This window comes from Python bivittatus, unplaced genomic scaffold (genome assembly GCF_059951505.1).
Source record: "Python bivittatus isolate LINGU-HERP-01145 unplaced genomic scaffold, Pbiv_v1 ctg000700_np1212, whole genome shotgun sequence".
NCBI classification, from domain to species: Eukaryota; Metazoa; Chordata; class Lepidosauria; order Squamata; family Pythonidae; genus Python; species Python bivittatus.
Window position 1 is genome coordinate 749,431 of NW_028277098.1, and position 18,968 is coordinate 768,398.

General features: G+C 37.9%; 1 protein-coding gene across 10 annotated transcripts in view; it reads right to left on the bottom strand.

Moving 5' to 3' along the window:
• PDE4DIP (phosphodiesterase 4D interacting protein) overlaps window positions 1-18,968 on the bottom strand; it is a 97,097-nt gene that overhangs the window by 28,308 nt on the left and 49,821 nt on the right. For all 10 annotated transcript variants that reach the window (XM_007428892.3, XM_088128520.1, XM_088128522.1 and 7 more), the window contains 8 exons: window positions 18,563-18,644; window positions 18,390-18,481; window positions 17,682-17,798; window positions 17,223-17,360; window positions 16,726-16,838; window positions 16,308-16,435; window positions 3,700-3,788; window positions 1,499-1,713 (listed from right to left, as the gene is read on the bottom strand). In XM_007428892.3, coding sequence (XP_007428954.2) covers window positions 1,499-1,713; window positions 3,700-3,788; window positions 16,308-16,435; window positions 16,726-16,838; window positions 17,223-17,360; window positions 17,682-17,798; window positions 18,390-18,481; window positions 18,563-18,644 — 974 coding nt within the window. The remainder of the gene's footprint in view (window positions 1-1,498; window positions 1,714-3,699; window positions 3,789-16,307; window positions 16,436-16,725; window positions 16,839-17,222; window positions 17,361-17,681; window positions 17,799-18,389; window positions 18,482-18,562; window positions 18,645-18,968) is intronic.

The following is an 18,968-nucleotide window of genomic DNA, read 5'->3' on the forward strand; positions in this document are numbered from 1 at the left end:
TGCGCGCGCGCGTGCATGTGTATACATATTAAAAAAAAAATCATAGCCTTAGCAGGCCTTACTGAGCCTGCTAGTATTAGGAAAATATAAGAAATAAATTATTATTTTAAAGTTGAATGTTGGACCTATATATATATGTGCATTTTAATACTTGAAATTTGTATATTGCTTTCTTTGACAAAGTGACTAGATTAGTGGACCAAGGGAATGCTGTGGATGTAGTATACTTAGACTTCAGTAAGGCATTTGTTAAAGTAGATAAGAGTCCCTTCTTGATAAACTGGAAAAATGGTCTCACTACCAGATGGATTCACAATTGGCTGAACAACCATAGTCAATGTGTGATCCTTAATGGGTCTATGTCCACATGGAGAGAGACATTTAGTGGGTTACCTCAGGGTTTTTTCCTCGGCCCAGTACTGTTCAGCATCTTCAAGACTTAGATAAGGGAATAGAAGGCATGCTGGTAAAATTTACAGATGACAGAAAGTGGAAGTGATTGCTAATATGACTGAAGACAGGCTCAAGATTCAAAAGGATCTAGATAAACTTAAACACTGGGTCTATCCAACAAAATGTTCAATGGTGAGAAATGTAACGTTCTGCACTTAGGCAGAAAAAACCAGATGTACAGATACAAGATAGGTGGTACCTGGTTTAGCAATAGTACTTGTGAGAAAGATCTTGGCAGATTACAGATTAAGGATGAGCCAGCAATGTGCCACAGCTGCCAAAAAAGCCAATGCAGTTTTAGATTGCATCAAGAGAGGTATAGTGTCAAGTTTACAGCAAGTGATAGTACTACTCTATGCTGTACTGGTCAGACCACACTTGGCATTTTGAACATGTTATGCCTATTTTAATCAAATTGCCCTGCCTCTTCATTGGTTCATGGGCTCAGTTCATTGACAGAACCTGAGCATCTTGTGGATTGTCTTTTTTCATATATTCCTTTTTATACTACTTCAGATCTCCAGTGTAACAACTTGGCTCCTTAAGAAAACATTATATTAAAATGCATTTTAATAAAATGTAATCAATAACACAATAAATTGCAATTATTTATTGTGTTATTGATTACATTCACAGTTTCAAATTTCCATTCAGGTAATTGGTGCAGTTTTGATGCACTATGCATCAAACATAGTGATTGTGGTGACTTAGGACTTTCCTTTTTCCCTGCCTAAAACTTTTATTTTTTGTCAATTGTGCTTTTACTGTGACTAGTTCATGTGAAGGATATTCACCACCAAGAAAAAGTGTATAGTTAGAAGGAATTAAGAAATCTTGAATCAAGATCCCTATGAGAACAAAAGAGCCACTGGATGGTTTAATCTAGATCTTCTTAGGAAGATCTGGCACAATTGTTTAATGTAGACTTCCCCCCCCCCCATAATAATGTTTTTATGTTCCTACACTGAAATTTACTGAGCCCACAGATAAGAACTAAGGCTGCTGGATGCCCAACAGAATATTTGCTGGGGTCAGTCTGGCTTACCTTAGCTGAGATATGGAAGAGAACCCAGCTTCCTCAATCTGTTCCTTGAGCTCCTGTAGCTCTTCTTCCAGTTTCTTTTTCTGTTCCATAACATGCTGAACCATAGATTTTGGAGAATGCAGCATCACCTGCTGGTTGCTTTCACTCTTCAAAGTTGGTAGAGCAGAATAACTGGAATGGCCCATCAGATTGTCATCAATATTTCCCTTAAGGTTCTAAAATGTGCAATTATAATAAAAGGGTTATTCCTAATGAGTCTCAATCTTTTGAAAATGAATGGCTAAATCAGGCATAATGAACTTTTGGGACTCCAAGTTGTTGCTAAACTACAGCTACTGGCCATTCTGCCTGAGGTTGCTGGAAATTGTATGTCAGAAACATCTGGGGGTGCCACAAGCTCCCTGTCTTGGTGTTAAATAAATATAAATGCACAGTTCTAGCAAGAAAAATGTTAAATCTGGGCCTTTTAACACAATAACAACAAACTCTACAATAATTTAATAGTGAGGAGAAGCAGTAACTAAATAGCAAAGCTTAGAATAGTAATTCAGTCTTTTCTAATCTACAGTATTTGCCTAAGAAACAAGCTGTAGTCAAAGTTAAAGTACTTTATTTCAGTCATTATATAACCTTATATAACTCTAGACAACCTTGACACCCATTGGGTCATCCTTTGAGAGAAAGGTAATGCAGTCTGATGTGATGAGAATGAACATTAAATTTTAGGCTGACCATATTTTTTTACCCCAATGTTGGACAGTCCTGTGAAGAGTATATATCATAAATTAAAAAATAATTGTAGTGGCAAACAAACTTCAATAAGTCAATATTTACTTACCTAAACAGATAAACAGAATGACTATGGGTGGGCAAAAAAATAGTGGGAGTGGGATTGACTTCCAACTTCCTGCCAACTTCCCCATTGACTTTGCTTGTGGGAAGCTGGCAGGGAGCAGTCAGAAATCACAACCACGTGACTGCAGGGATGCTGCAACGTTCACGACTTTGCAAATAAAACTGGTGTGAACATCATGGAAATTTCAGTTCCACAGGAGTAATGGGTCCCGGATTTTTTCTTTAAGTTAGCAGATTTTAGATATCTTGATTCAAAAATTGTTGCAGTATAGTGCACCATTTGGGCTAACTTGAGGCTAACTAACTAATTTAAGGCTAACTAACAGACAAACAGATAAACACAATGAGAGTTTTAGTAGTATATAGATAAAACAAAAATAAAATAAAAGATATAATAAATAAAACAAAATGGAATAAAAGATAAGTTAAACAGAGCCAATACAGGTGAAACTTTCTTAGTTCAGATAACCACTTTAGCACTAAGGCTTCAGTGCAGAGACCATAATAAATATAGCAAGAAACAGATAAACAGGAGGGTCAGCAGTTATTGCTCTTATTAAACATTAAAGCAAGTTTAATCAAGTCAAACTGTTCCAACTGAGGTCCTGTCAAATCTTGCTGACTATTAAATAAAACTTGGTGACTTGATAAGAGGCTTCATTGCTCTGAACAGTTGGACAATAATTTGAAATAAAAAGAGTCAATATGGCCTGGATATTGAGCTACTGAAGGGGTGATAAATTTGTGCAGCAGATCTCAGTAGGATTAACAATAAAGATGTGCATGTGGACTGTGGTTTCAGTGGCTCTGGACTTACAGTGACAAAGGCATTCATTAGATGGGATTTTCAGGAATCTCCCTTCCAGGACCACAGTTTGCAGGGCAACCTATTGTTAATGTCGGTATGCTTTGCTATCCCAGTTGTGCAAATCTCTCTTTCCTGCATCAGATATGAAAATATTCAGGCTGAGGATCTGAATGAAATTAAATGAATGGATAATCCTCTGTGAAGGGCTCAGAGAACGTGGGGCTGTTTTAGAACCTACAGAAACATGATCAGCACATACCAGCCACACTTTGCCCTAGATTTCCTTAATTTTGGAGGAGCCATATTACAACCTCACACCTTCTGGGGAGGCCCTGAATTTCTTGGAGATTTGTCCCTCCCCTTTTGACCCCATCCCACTCCCATTCCCAATTTTGAAGGAAGCAGAATACAGGACACAGAAAAGTCTGGCTCCTAAGAAACCTAACAGAGGCTTTCACACGCCACAGAGCGCAGAGTAAAGTCCTTGCCATCACAGCAGATATCTCACTGAACAGCTCTGCAGGTTTTGGGGATTTACCTGTAGGTGAGTGCCATGCTGTATTTCCTCTTCAATGCTATCTGTAAACTCAGTGCTGGCATCTTCAGCATCCTCAGCTACAGTTAGGTCTAGGCATGATGTGACAAAATGAGAATCATCATTTTGAGTCTCAGGCACTTTAATTTCTAAGCACCACCTGTAATTCTGGTTCTGCAAATTTCGTCTACTCAGATCTCTGGTACAGTCATCAGCCAGCTTGGCTTTTGATTTTTACCAACAAAATACTACAACTTTGTGGCTGAAGCCAAGTTTAACCTAAAAAAGAGCTACACTTTGGATTGTTTTGGCAACCATACAGAAATAGTTGGCCATTGCCATCTATGAGATTTTTTTTCTTTTTCTACTTCCCAGTCTAATCTACACTATACTCATCCAAGTACTAACTAATCAGTTCTAAATTTGTTTAACTTATTTGAGATCAGCCAAGAAAACTACACAGACATGTAGCAGGTAACCCCTTTCCAGCTAAGGGCTTTACTAATAAAACAAAACCGAACAGAAGAAAACCTTGCAAGTCTCCAAGGGCTGAGGAATCTATCAGTTAACCTAACCTAATAACCAAATAACCTAATTAAACTTAATCTTATCATTAATCTGATGGTAACATTAACAATAGGATTAAAAGAGGAAAAATCAAAAACACAAAGGGCACAAGCTGCAATAAAGATAGCAAGCAAATGATAAATAAACTAAGTAGAAAAATAAGAAAAGAGATTAATGGTAGGTCTACCTGAATACTTTTCAGTTTAGAAGTTCAATCTTACAGCAGCTGCTGGTTTCAGGAACTGAGTCCACTTATTTCCAGCTCTGTACCAGTTTATTTGAAACTAAAACAAAGTGATTTTGGTTTTTCCTTTTGAAATTCTGTAGCTGTGTAAAGTTTGTGGATAGGCTGTCTTCCCATTGGCAGAATTTTTGCCTCACTCTCCTGGCTCCTGGATTCAATGCAACCATTACTCCCCCTCCCACTTGGGCTTGCATGTCCTGATCCAGGCGCCTTTGGTAGGCATTTGTTTAGAAGGGATCTTCCCATAGTCCATCTACCACAGCACTATGCAACCATGTTTACAGCTATTAGCAAAAAACAAAAAAACAAAAAACAAAAAAACCTGATTGGAAAAATGCTGATATGCTATAATTTTGCTATTATTGCTTATGAGAAGCTTTCCCTAATATGAAGCTATTCTGTTACAAATTTTGCCTTCCTACGAGTTCCTCATGGTACATTGTCTATATATCCCCATTAGGGACAGATGCTCTAGGTCAGAGGTATCCAAACTTCTTGGTTCATGGTGCCCCTAGCAGTTCCCAAACTGTGCACTGCGGCACCCCAGGGCATCGCAGCAATTGCTCTACCAGTTCCATTGATTAAGTGGCAGAATATCCCGCAGTGCCCCTGTGAGTTCATTGCGGCGCATAGTTTGGGAAACATGGCTCCAGACCAAATATAGAATCAGATACCTCAGCCCCTCCTGCTCTTAGAGACAGAAAAGGTTTGGCCATTTTAAAACCCAGAGCAGAACTCTGTTGACGTCTGAGGATGAAAGCTCAGAAAAGTGTGGGACTTTCAGGGTTTCCCACAGCCTCTGATTAAAGTTTGGAATCCCAGGAAAGAAGGAAGCACAGGTAATTAAGCAGAGAAACCTTTGCTTTAGACAACGGCTATCTTTGTAGAAAAAGATGAACTGCTAGCCAACAATTTGCACTGTGTTTTTAATTTTTTTGTTTGCTGTGCTGCTTATGAATTCAACCTTTATTTGTACTTCGTATTTCAGGATGGCTTGAAATATAACATTTTTATTTAGAATTTACTAGTGATTTGCAGTAATATTTGGAACTTGCTGCCCCCAGTATCTTCTCACAGATCCTGGCAAACAGCTTTATTTGTAGCAGAAGAGCCCCATCTTGGGTTATTCTGGGAGCATTTCATTTTCTTTGAAATTTTCTTTTTTAACTAAGTTGCCAGTGTTGTATTACTGGGAGCTGAACAGCTATTTAATTTATTTATTTTTTTCAATATTGAATGTTTGCATTTTAATATTTAAAGTAAAAGGGGATTCTTACATTTTATCTTCCTTCTTTTTAATGAAATTTGCTTTTGTTTATCTTCTGCAAGCTCCAAATAATCTCCAAATAGAGTGGGGAGAAAGGCTGAATCCTCTAGACACCACACCTCTATGCTACATGGCCAGGAGATTTTACTATTGACATTATTTTACTTTTTACTCCCTAATAAGGCGGTATAGGTTATGAGAGTCCTCCCTTGAATACTAAGATCAGGGGCTGGTCACCAGATGAGGTGCCCTCTGGAAGATAGGTGGTGGCAGTGAGAACTACCAAACTGCTAATTCAAAGCTAGAAACAAAGGGAGCATGAAAAGACCAAGAGGGTTTCTGAGAGGAGAAGCTTGGATTTCTAGCCTTCCATCCTATGGGCTCAGCCATCCGCAACACACATTTTTTTTCTTTTGGGAGTCCCCCCAAAACATGGATGTGAGTTGGGGCACTAGCAAGTTTCTCTTTTAGCTTAGGGAATAGGATTGGATGTTTTTATTTTTTCAATTTCCACTTGGTCAGTTAGATGGTGAGCACAAATTAGTTCATCTTGCTTTTTGTGAGTTCTTCGCAGAAATTAAGGCAAGTCAACTTCAAATCACTTTGTCAAGCATTGGGGAATGGAAATTGTATGGTGGCATAAGGCCCCTAAATGAATCAAGGAGAGCAGTATGTGTGTGTACACATGCACATGCGCATACACACATGCACACACACACACCTCCTAATTAAAAAGTGCCCCCAATATCACGGTAGACTAAAATCAGTAAGGAAAAGAGATGGAGAATGAGAGAGAAACATTCTGCATAAAGTACTGGCTACATAGTCATATATCAGGACATGTTTATGTTCAGTCTGTTTGCATTCCTCATGCAGAGAAGACTAGTAGAGCCATACATGGAAAAAGAAATTCCAAATGAACATATGGGGTATAGAAAAGATAGGGGAAAACAAGATTAGATAGCTAATGTAAGATGGATAATGCAAACAACAACAGAATTTAAGGGTTACCTTTGCTTACCAACCACAGGAAGGTCTTTGGTAGTGTAGTTCATGCTAGAATGTGGAATATATTAAGAACCTACTGTAAGAACTGAGTTTGGAGAAACAGAGAGGTTCAGAGTAGGAAAGGAACTAAGACTGATGCATATTATCCCCATTTCTTTAAGATATATGGTGAATGAACATGAGTGCATAATAACACGATTGGAAGAGATGCCAACTGGATTTAAAACAAGAGGATGAAACACTAACATTTTGAGATTTGCAGATGTCACCACCAAAAATAAGAAACACTTACAAGAGCTTATTATAAATGTATGGAAAGTGGAAAATCTGGCTGAATGTTACATATTAAGAAGACAAAGGTATTATCACCTAGCATGTTTAGAGAACTTAAGGATGGCAAAGAAGTGAAGGTAGCAAATAGTTTTGTTTTCCTAGGTTCAAGAACAGACAAAGATGGAAAATGTACTGGAGAAGAAAAGAGGAGGTTAATCTTAGAGAGAAAGGCAATGACCATGAAAGATATGGATATTTATATGACAAGAAAATAAGAATAGTTAAAACAATATCAATCAATTCTGCAGGACACAAGCCCTTACTTTGAGGATGATTATGAGAAAACAGCGATACCACTGGTGTGTCCCTGGAAATGCTGTGAATTGTCACTAAGAGCATATCTTTGTCCATATTGTTGCAGGAACTGGGCTTGATTTGATGGTATTTAACCAAAAGCAGCAGAAACAAGTAACATGGGGAAAATATAACTGTGATATAGAATTTTTATTTGCTATCAGTCCTTTTACATTACAGCTATAAGAGGAGGAAAATGATTACTTTGCTTGCATATTAAAATAAACTTAATTTTAAAGTTTTAAAATAAACTTAATTTAAAATTAATAAAACTTAAACTTATTTTAAGAGTAAATTTATACACACACAAATACACACACACACACACATATTTACATGGTACAAATGTGAGCTATGGAAATAATGAACAATATCTCCATGAAGTTTAATATCTCTCTCATTTGAGTGGGGATCATCCAAACATAACTTGTTCTATCCAGGAGACAGTTAAATTGAATGGATCACCAAATTCATCAACTGAAGCATCTCAAAAGAAAGCAAATAATCCTTCTCCCAGTCTCCCAGGTAATGGGTACAAGAGCAGTATCTTTAGGGTGAGATACCGATGTTGCTCGATCATACTAAATAAGATTAGAACCTTCTGTAGTTCTATAAAACCCAAGCCTGGTTCCTTATAAAAGACCTGATACAAAAGTGGTAATAATCCTGTACTGTACTGTACTGAGAGAACAGATGTTTTGTAAGATGAAACCTTTCTTTCCCTGTCAGTCTACATGAATGATGGAAACGGTTTAAAAAGAGCCTCTCTACGTGTTTGAAAGGAGTTTCCATACTTGTGAGCACACAGTTCTTCACAAAAGTCTGTAAAATTCCAGGTCACTCTCTCTACAGCAACCTGTTATTTGTTCTTTCTGATGCAGCAATGTATTAAGGCCTTCTGAAAGGATTAAAACTAAGTTAAGCTATCTAAGCCTAGACACCAAGATCTTGTCAGCAAACAGCTTTGAAGATTACCTTCATCTTGATTCAAATAATTCACAGGAAACAAAGAAATTAGATAAAATACTGTAAAAGAGACTCATCTGACAGGATCTTTGTAGGAGCACTTTTATACTTGCAGGCATCAATAGTGGGACATTGATGTCTGCTCTGGATTATCCTCTAGGCTTGCAAAGAGATTTACAGCTTTTCAAACTTTCTTACAATTTTATGGAATCTAAAAATACCCATTTGGGCTATTCACTTTCAGCAGAAATTTATTCTGGATTCTGTTGTTGAGATGAAAAAGTTCCTTTGAACGTTATTGTAAATATGCTCATCCTGGCGCCAAAGTACTTTTTTAGAATTCTGCATGTCTCACAGACTGAGTCAACTACTTTTCAATATTTAGGACTTTTTTTTCCCCTTCCTGAAATATGGTACAATTTACTCTGTATGGTTGAAAAGGCAACAATAGCCTTTTGAGGTGCCCTGGCTACAGTTTAAATACAGCACAACAGCTTGACAAGGCACCAGAAGATGAACCAAATTCATTAGTTTGTACATAGACTTGAACAAGCACAATTCTCTGGTGTGTATGTATGTGTGTGTATTGCCAGAAACACTTGGTCTAGCATGATCCTATAATGATCAAAATACAGTATTACTATGAGAAAATCATTAACCATTGGGAATATGACTTTCTCCTGGCTTTGTACAACAATGGGACCAAATCAGGATATAGTTATTGCCTATATAAAGGTAAGAGGTTTTTCAGTAAAAACCCTACAGCCATATGACAAGTTGTTGAGTTGGTATTAGTACTGGATATTTGCTCATAAGAAAATTGTAAGTACTTCCTGAGGCTCAAATTGAGTGTAATGAGTAATTGATCTATGAAAGCTAAAATATTTCTTTTTTGAATTGCTGCTATTAGTTCAATGGAGTAGATACTCTCATTGGAGAGCCAAAATAATTCTAGCTAGATTTGAGATCTCTGGATTTTGGGGGTTTACAAGTTAGCTTCATTGTCTTTGCCTCAACAATGACAGTCTCAAGTGAATTGCAAAAGTTTGGCTCACAAAGAAGAGAGACCTTGGTAAAACTGAAAGCCTGAGTCCACATGTCAGTTGAATGGAAGTGTTGTAGTAAAGAATATGATGTACATCGTGATAGCCTCTAGAAGAACGTTAGAGAAAGAGATTCCTTGATCCTGCAATCCACTCTTCATTCATGACTGGCAAATTCTAAGGCATGCATATCTTGTTCAGAACTCTGGAAAATAACTCTTGAGCTTAATACATCAGGAACAGCAGGTTTTATTTTTTGTCTAGGGAAACCTTTCATCCCATTCTTTAAAGCCTCTTATTTGGATCTGCATTTGTCATGGTGCTATTCCTTCCTATTTATGCACTCTGTGGATCTTCTTATCTTTTCTTTTCCAGAGGAAAGTCTTGGCTTCCTGTTGTTCTCCTTCCCAACCCACAGAGACACAAGAGCAGGAGGGCTAAAAAACAGAGAATGATTTTGTGGGAGTCCCAAGACCCCTATATTCACAGCTAGGGATGAGACTGGAAGAAGGGCAAGAAATTCTTACAATTAAAATAATAAACATTGTTTGGGCATACTAAATTGCTTGTGATTTGTTTCTGTAACAGTGGCATACCTTTTGCTACTCACATTTTTTTTTCTGTATAACTGAGGCATTATTAGTCATTTGATACATAGAAATTTAGCTGCACTTTTCTGAAATCTTGATTTTAAATGACTTTTCTAAAATACATGTCCTCAAAGCGTTCTATATGAATTACTTGAATTTGTTTAGCCAGTTGAGCAATAAATACTATATCTGCATGAAAACAAACGTGGGATAAAAATCTAATAATATATTTTCATGCAGATATACTATTTATTTTCAGGCTGCTCAGCCTGAAAGCCTGAGTCCACATGCCAATTGGAGAATGATAGGTAGATAGATAGATAGATAGATAGATAGATAGATAGATAGATAGATAGATAGATAGATAGATAGATAGAGACTCAAGCTGGCAAACATACATAATACTCCTGCCTCCTATTTTCCCCACAACCACCTGGGCTGAGAGAGAGTAACTGGCCCAAAATCACCCAGCTTTCATGCCTGAGAGAGGCCTAGAACTCACCAGCTCCTGGTTTCTAGCCCAACACCTTCACCACTGCACCAAACTGGTTCTCATATCCCATGCACCTGGAGTCTCACCTTTCATTATTAAATGTAGGAGAGCTTCCTTTTCCTTTTATTCTACCAGTAAAAACTGCAATAAAATGCAAGGTTGGAATGTAGAATGCTCTTTTCTTCAGGATACTCTGTTCCATCTCTTCTCCCACGGAATCAGTCAGCATGCTGTGACCATTGAGCATGTTGTCTCCTCATGGGGCACTTGAGGAGCCTTCCTCAAAAGTGTTCCCCTCTTTTTATATTTCTGCAAATCTTAGGAGCTGCACAAGCATCCTGCTTTGTGCATCTCCACTAGCCCATAAGAGGTAGCTTGTAGAGTAGGGGCAGCTGCAGGATAAAAGGGTCCCTCCCTTCCCCTGGGCTTTGAGGAGCTCACCAGTGGTCTAATGGGAGAGATCTTGCTATCCTGCTGGAGTCAAGCCAGTGAGGATAATGGGGGCAGGGGAGAGATGCTTGTGGCACTAGGATGAGCTAGGGATGACTCGGGGACAGCAAGGATTATATTTTGGAAGAGCTCAGTAAGACCTGCTTGAAGAGATACTCCGTTTTTGGGGTCATGGAAGGAGGAGACCTGTATTAGTTTATGGGAGCCAAATGTCAGAAGGATATAGTTGCCACAGTTGATCAAGGACTTGTAATCTATTTCAAATGTAACCTGCATCTCATAACCACCCCTTCTCCTTCCTGTTGCCACATCCCAGTTTAAATCAGTCTAGCCATTCCACGCATCTGATGAAGTGAGCTACATTTCACAAAAGCTTATGCCGTCTAACAACATTTGTTAGTCTCAAAAGGTGTTACCGGGCTCCTTCTGATTTCAGTCTTGGGCAAAGCATTGGAGTTTACCACTCCCTCTCTCAGAACAGCACACTGCTCATTTTGGAGAAACACTGAACTTGGTAAGATCCCGCTTCAGTAGTTTAGTACTGTAACATTTAATTACAAGACAAACAATGTGAACTCAGTACAGTATACAGGATTGTGCAGAGTTCCAGGCATCATACCTACTTAACAGGACTTCTAAAGAATATTTTATTAATTGGCTTTATTAATATTACACTGGGTTTCTGTGTGCAGAAACTGTAGTACAGTAATCTGTATCACTGGCCACGGTAACCAATCTGCAGTATATACAGATGAGATTGCTTGTATCCATGCCAAAATTACCATTTTGATAGAATCAGAGAGAAGAAAGGGGCAATGCAGCATACCGTATAGTCATGCTGTCAGACTTACTATACTGTCCTGCCTCTACAATCTGAGTAGGTGGCAATATTTCTACAAAAAGTAGGCATCTAAACATTGGCTATTGTTCAGGAATAATTTCAGACAATTATATCTATTAATGACTGAACCTTTTGCGAGTTGTACAATGGCTCATGTTCATCAGACTGCTTGCAAGCCCACTAGCAGAAAGGTGGCTTAAAAGAAATTTGCTAGGAAGGATGCTAGGAAGAGTGTACCAGCCCCTGGGCATGCAAAATCCTTATCATTATTGCCCTGGGACTGTTGCCCTTAGGGAGATCATCACTACCAAAAGTGTAATAAACTCCTGCTTTACATGCTGCCTTTCAAATTCCTGGTGCTAGCAATCGCGCAGTATTTCAAAACCAACTTGTATTTTCAGATCTCAGCCTTATAGGAAGCAAGAAAAAATGATTTGGCAGGCCTTTTTGAAGACACCAATTTGTGTGCCCAGATTCTGCCTACTTCCAGAAACCCAAATGTCAATTTTACCATTTTGGAGTAAAAGTGCTGAAGTATATAGGAAGGCACATTCTGACTGAATGTTAAAAAAAAAAAAAATCCCAACAGTAAGAAGAGTTCAAAAGTGGAACTAATTACCCCCAAAAGTGGTGGGTTTTCCTTTACAGGATGGATTCAAGTGGATGCTGGACAACCAATTGTTTGGAATGCTTTATTTTGGATTCCTGGAGAGAACAGGAAGTAGGATAAGTTAGCCAGGGCTGCTAGCTACTTCAGCCTAGCTATAAATAACTACAGTGGAATAAAGTGCTGAATTAATTTGTGAAAAGTCGATGGAAGGTTGCAGTTTAAACTAAAAAGAAGTAAATTTCATTTGGAAAAGCTGGAGATGGTCATTTATTGGGGATACTATAGTAGTGGATTCCTGCCCTGGGCAAGTTGGGCTTTAAAATCTTTAAAATTTTTAAATGTAAGATCTTTAAAATCCCTTCCAACTTCTATGATTCTATGAAGACATTTGCATAATATTGTTAAAACTCTTAATATCTTCTTTTTCTTAACCTAATGTGACTATATAGTCCCCGAAAGACTATCAATTTTACAGTGAACACATGGTGGGGAATAATTTTCCTACAGACTCCAGAAAGTAGAAATGTACTTTTTTATACAATCAAAATAATTCCCTAAAACAGACCAAAGAGTTTTGCTTTTCCAAAGATTCTAGCTAAAAATTGGCTCTATTTCCTACCATTTTGACATGCAAATCAAAAAAATCAAAAAAAATTATTATGATCATAGATCAGAAAAATTTCGAGATGCAACTTTTCAAAAACCTGTGTATAAGCCCAAAGCAATCTTGGTGGAATTAAAAACAAAACTGAACAAAACAAAAACCCAACTCCCAAGGGAAAGCAATATCCCTGCCCACATGGTTTTGAATCCCACCTTCACCTTCCCCAGATCAGTCTCTGCCATCAAAAACTTCTTTACCCCTGTAATTAGGATATCCTAGCTAGTATTTGTTTTGTTTCTTTCTGTTTCTCTTGGAATCTTTTTTTTTTATTAGTCTCCTTGATTTAATTTTTAAAGTAATTATGTGTTTTTAATGTTTTTGAGTATAGGGTATTTTGGGCACTGCACATTTCAAGAATGAAAAACAAAAGCAGCTATTTAAACAGCTATTAAATTAGTTCACAGAAGCTGGGGGGAACCATGACACCATACATTTTTTGGAGTGGATGGATAAAAATAAAATATGAATAAAATAAAATGTAAAAATAAAAAAAAACCCTGAATTGAATCCCTACATACAGAGAGAATCCTCTGGACATTTATAGTAAGAAGCCAGTCAGTCAAGCACAGAATCTGCCTAAATTAATAAAGCAATTTATAACTGTATAGTTTTGATACCAAGCTTGTATTACTAGGAATCACATAAATGCATATTTAAAAGTAAAGAGCAAGCATGTAAGCACACATGCAACATCCCTTGTGACTGCCGCTAACTGGGAGAGCAAGTTCCACCTTTTCATTCTATACTCTGGTCCCAATAACTACTACTCACATCCCCCACCCCAAAGCCTGCTGCTTCATTTCACAGGGAAAGGGCAATGAGAATCTCCCTTCCAGCTCTAATAGCACACCGGGAGATTGACTGGGTAGAGAAGAAAATGGTAGATTTAAGTTATTTGACCTCATTCCAACCAAACTTTCTGCTTGCAGAAAGAAGTGGGCCAGAGATGAGCGAGCATGCATAAATAAATAAATAACTGAAACAACAGAATAACAAATAAAAAACTTTCGATCTAAGTAGGTCTCCTGGCTTGAAAGCAATGACTATTTTTCTCTGGTCTTTGGAGCAGGTTTCAGTAATGATAATTGCTGTATCAGTTATCAGAGGATTTTCTTGCTACAGTACTTAGTTTTGGAATATTTATGATATGCCTAAAGAAATTCATCTACCTGCCAGAGAGATGATATACCTTCCTGAATAATGATAATAAAATAAGGATTACAGAATTAGACCAAAATGTCTGTCTTGGAGATTGGCCAACCAGATGCTCTCATAAGCAGTCCAGGTTCCTAAGAGCCCATCTATGCCAAGCTACTACAGGCACATTACCTATGGATTTTCTAGTGGTCACTTATTAAAGCTAGTAGGCATTGTCCTCTTTCAAAGCCATATCACTAGTCGTTCCCATCACACATTAGTGAATTTCATGTTAAAAGTTTATATCAATGAGCAACAAAGGACAGAGTGTCACAAGTCTGGCCAAATCAATCAACTGGCAACTAGATTCAGGCAACAGCCTGAAGGCAAGTGTTTCAAAGGATATACAGTGTCATTGTGGAAGAGATGTGCATATGCAAAATATCTTATGCCATTTCAAAGTCAGTAACAAGGGTCCTGACTTTCCCAGTTGCAAATGCACTCATAAATTCGTTGGAGGGCTGGGAGCAACAGCTTACCTTTCTAATTGAGACTGCCAATCTCAGGCCAGAAAAATCACTTTCCACTTCATATATCTGGGGAAAGTGATGGCAGTTTATTGATTCTCCTTGCATATTTTTCTTGTCATCAAACTATACCTTTAGTATTCTAAAATTTGTAAAGGAAAAGAGATTTATATCGGCTGGCCTAAATCAGTCCTGATGGTTTAATGAATAATCTTTCTGGTCCTAATATTCCTTTAACTGAATTGACTGGGGATAATTATACTGACACGTCACATGTTAGATGTCTGTGTTTATGAAATGAATGAAACGGGACAAAGTTTGGTGTTATTTGTTTACTCTGGCACCCTTTATATATCAGGACCTACACAAAGCTCTAATAATATTCAGTAGCAAAGACATTTAATGTGAAATAACACACATATTTTAGACAACATCATCTAATAAAACCTAATACATAATTGAAAAATGCTTATTCAAAACAAACTGTTGAAACACTAATGTGATTTTGAAAGCTGTATGTATGTAACAATATCCAAAACTATGAGGAATTTAAAATTATTTTGGTAGTATTTTCTTCCCAATTGCTTCCTGGAGAAGATGTGTATCCTTAATGAGGTAGGATTCCTCATTACATTAGTTACCAACATTAAACCTGCACTTTCTGAATACAGTACAGCACAGAATCTGTACTATCATTTAAGGTTTCAGTGATCCTATATATGTTTGTGCGCATGTGCGTGTGTGCGTGTTACATTAGGGACCTTGGGAAGAAAAGGAAGACTATGTAAATCAACACAGAAAAATCAAATGGTAAGTAGTAATTTATCTTCACCTAATTAGAAAAATTCTGAAAGTGGTTGGGATAAGTGTGAAAAGCATAAAACCACACCAATTTATGTAACTCCAGGAACTGTGACATTTGAGGTATTTTTTCTGGCAAGAAAAAACAAGGCTACCACTTTATGCAAGGAGAATCAATAAAATAGAACATATATTGTGCCTCTGCAAGTTTGTACAACATTCAGGTAAAACATGGGAATACTCTGTTTCTGATGAAGCCAAACCTGAGTGGGAACATAGCTCTTCACATAATTTTAAGATGACCTAAAGTAAGATTATGCTGTTTCTAGACTTTTAAAAATGTCTTACATGAAAACATGGGGAGGAACTCAATAAAAACAAAACAATCAAAACAAATGCAGCAAATTAAAAAAACAAAACGTATTCCTGCTCTCCACATCTCTATAAAATATGGCACATAACAATTAACCACAAATGGGGGATGGGAATAATCTTTATTTAGCCAAACTGAAGGGAGGGGAGAAAGAAAGTGGGTGCAACTAGAAAGGAATAAGGAATTAAAATGTATTTATATTCCCTCTGGTAGGCCCATACTAGGAATGTGAATGATGCACGCATAGCTTGCAGAAAATGCCATTTCCAGCAACTACTAATCAGCCCTCCCAGTGTCAACACAAGCTTGCTCTGTTAGTTCAGCTTCCGTCCTGTGCCAGGGGCAGTGTGAAGGCCAGAGCTCAGAAGGCATGCTTGGGCGGGATTGTCACACGCTCCCCCACCTCCTTTGCTATCCAATGATTCCAGCCTGCTCAGGCACTCCTGGCTTCTTCCAAGGGCCTCTTCCAGCTGTCCACGGAGTGCCTGGACCTTCTCCAGTTCTACTTGAAGAGTCTGTTCTTGTCTGGAGCTGGCGAGGCCAGGCACAAAGGGAAGGAGATTAGGACAAGTTTATATAAGTTGTTCCACCAAGATCTACCAACTTGTTCTGAACACATAGTATGGATCCTACGTATTAGGGTTAACCTAACTGTTGACATGAAGAAAAGAGTAGAAAATTATTGGCATACAAACAGACCCCCCTCTACCCCCGCTCCAATATTTTGAACCTACAATCTTTTTTAAATATGCAGTGAGTAACAGGAAAATATATCCCAATACTTTCTGCAGCTAGAGAAGGGGAATAAATAATCTCCTCACCTGTCAGAGTGAGCATGAAACTTCACCAAAGTGCAATAGAGCTGCTTTTCTACTTTCAGGGTTTCATTCAGCTGATTCTTCTCTGCTACCAAGCCCTCCAACATTACCAGCAGCTGCAACATGAACAATCTACTTCACTTGGCAATAAGTGTAGATTTTACTGCTACATTTAAGCTTGCTAAAAGTCCCCAGATTGGCTCCTGGTGACTGCCTGGATTAATCCCTGCAGTTTTCTTGTCAGGTTTTTGAAACTGAGAGAGAGGGATTGGCCCAAAGTCACCCAGCTGGCTTTGTGCCTAAGGTGAGACTGGAACTCACGATCTCTAGCCTGGTGCCTTAACTGCCAAACTGGGTCTCAGTGTATTTTACAGCAGTGCCATGAAGATAAAAATAACACAATATACAGAATCCCATTTCCTTTGAAGAAAGGCAGAACAGAAGCTTAAGCCATGCTAGCTTGAATTCAGCACATGACAGAGACGCCTTTTAAATCATACCTGCTGCCTCTTGTTTCCTATGGGTTCCTGTCCTTGTGGTTCCATTTTTGCTACCTTTTCCTGAAGCATCAAAACTTCTTGAGTAAGTCGTTCAATTGCTGGCATTTCTTCAGGGTCTATCAATTGCATCTGCAAGTCCTGAAAATGAAGAAGAATGTATTCTGGAGAATTAAGAAAAGCAATTCAGGGTTCTGGAACTTGCATCATCACAGAGTAAGCAACATTGCTCAAAACTTTAATGATATGAATTTTCAAAGAAGAAACTTTCAAATTAAAAGTGTAGTACAGGTCTAGGATTAAAGACAAAACAAACAGGTCTGTTTTATGTGAAAAATTCTACTGCTTATAACTATTTGATATTAAAAATGTCAACAGATAAAGAAACAGGAAATCACTGCTCACTACTAGAAACACTGTAAAGAAAGACAAAACTGAAGATACTTTTGTAAGCAGCCCAACCTTAATTAGTTCTTCTTTGATCTGGATGCTTCTAGTAAGAGATTCAATATCAGAGGCTTGAACTTGCAGCTCCTCCTCTTGGGAAGCCACCACAGACTGAAGAGCAGAGAGTTCCAGCTATGGGGTTGAGACAGGAGAAAACAAATGGAAACAATTTTGTATGCAGAAGTTCCAAAAGCCCTTGATAGTGATAGGCCAACCATTTGGCACAATGGCCTTTTCTATAATGGGATTTTCGATCCTATGGTCTAAGAGTCCAGAGCTATCTTCCTTTCATTGGAAGAATAGATGTTAGGCATTAAACACTATTTCTAACCAAGTTAAAAATGGAGCTGCAAATCTCATTGTTACATGGGTCTCATAAGAAGAGGAGAAACTGCTCCATAAAAACCAAAACCATCTCTGCCTAAGGAACATTAAAACCAAATTATGGAATAAAGCCACTTCCTAGTGTGTGGAACCCAATAAAGCTGAAAGCTCTGTAAACATTAAACTATTACTCACAGATAGCAAGGTTAAGGTTCTGTGAACAGCAGCTGAGGAATGGAAAAAACCTACTGCTCAACCTACTTACAGCTTTCATGGGTTCTTTCTCCATGAAAAGAGATCAGAGATATACAAGTCCTCTTTCAGATCAATATACAACTAGCAAAAAAGTTAGGTGTTTTAAAAGTGGTGTCTAGATATCTCAGGATTCCTCAAACTTACTCTACTTTCTCTTTCTTTTTGCGTCAACAATTCAAGCTCCTCTCTTGCTTTAGTAAGTTCCCTCTCGAGTTTAGCAGACGTTTGCAAAGCATCTGAAGAGAAAGCAAACTAATCTTAGACAAACATTATTTAACAGATGGATCAGATTGTTCAGAAATTGTTTATGAACCAACCTTTATCCCACTTGGATCTATTGTCATCCTTGTTAGAAATCATGGCTGGGATACTCTTGCTAGAACCTTCTTGCCTTGGTGCCTTAGAATAAAAATTTGCATACTTATTTACCAACATTTTATGTATTTTGAACAGAATCTTCAACTTTAAAGAAAACAATTTGGCTGTGAAGGACCAGACCAGTGCCAGCTAAATTATGCCAGCTAAACATTCTTCTATCCAGGAAGCATGGCTCCTACTCATCTACAGTATTCATTATTGTTTTGGTCTCGTTAGCCTCCAGGAAAGAAAATGAAAATTCAAAAAATTTGGCCTTTCTGATTTTCATGTATGGGCTAAATTTGCAACATTAAATTCTTTTCTAGAAAGCAGGAGTTCTTAGCATTTAATATTAAGTGCAATAGG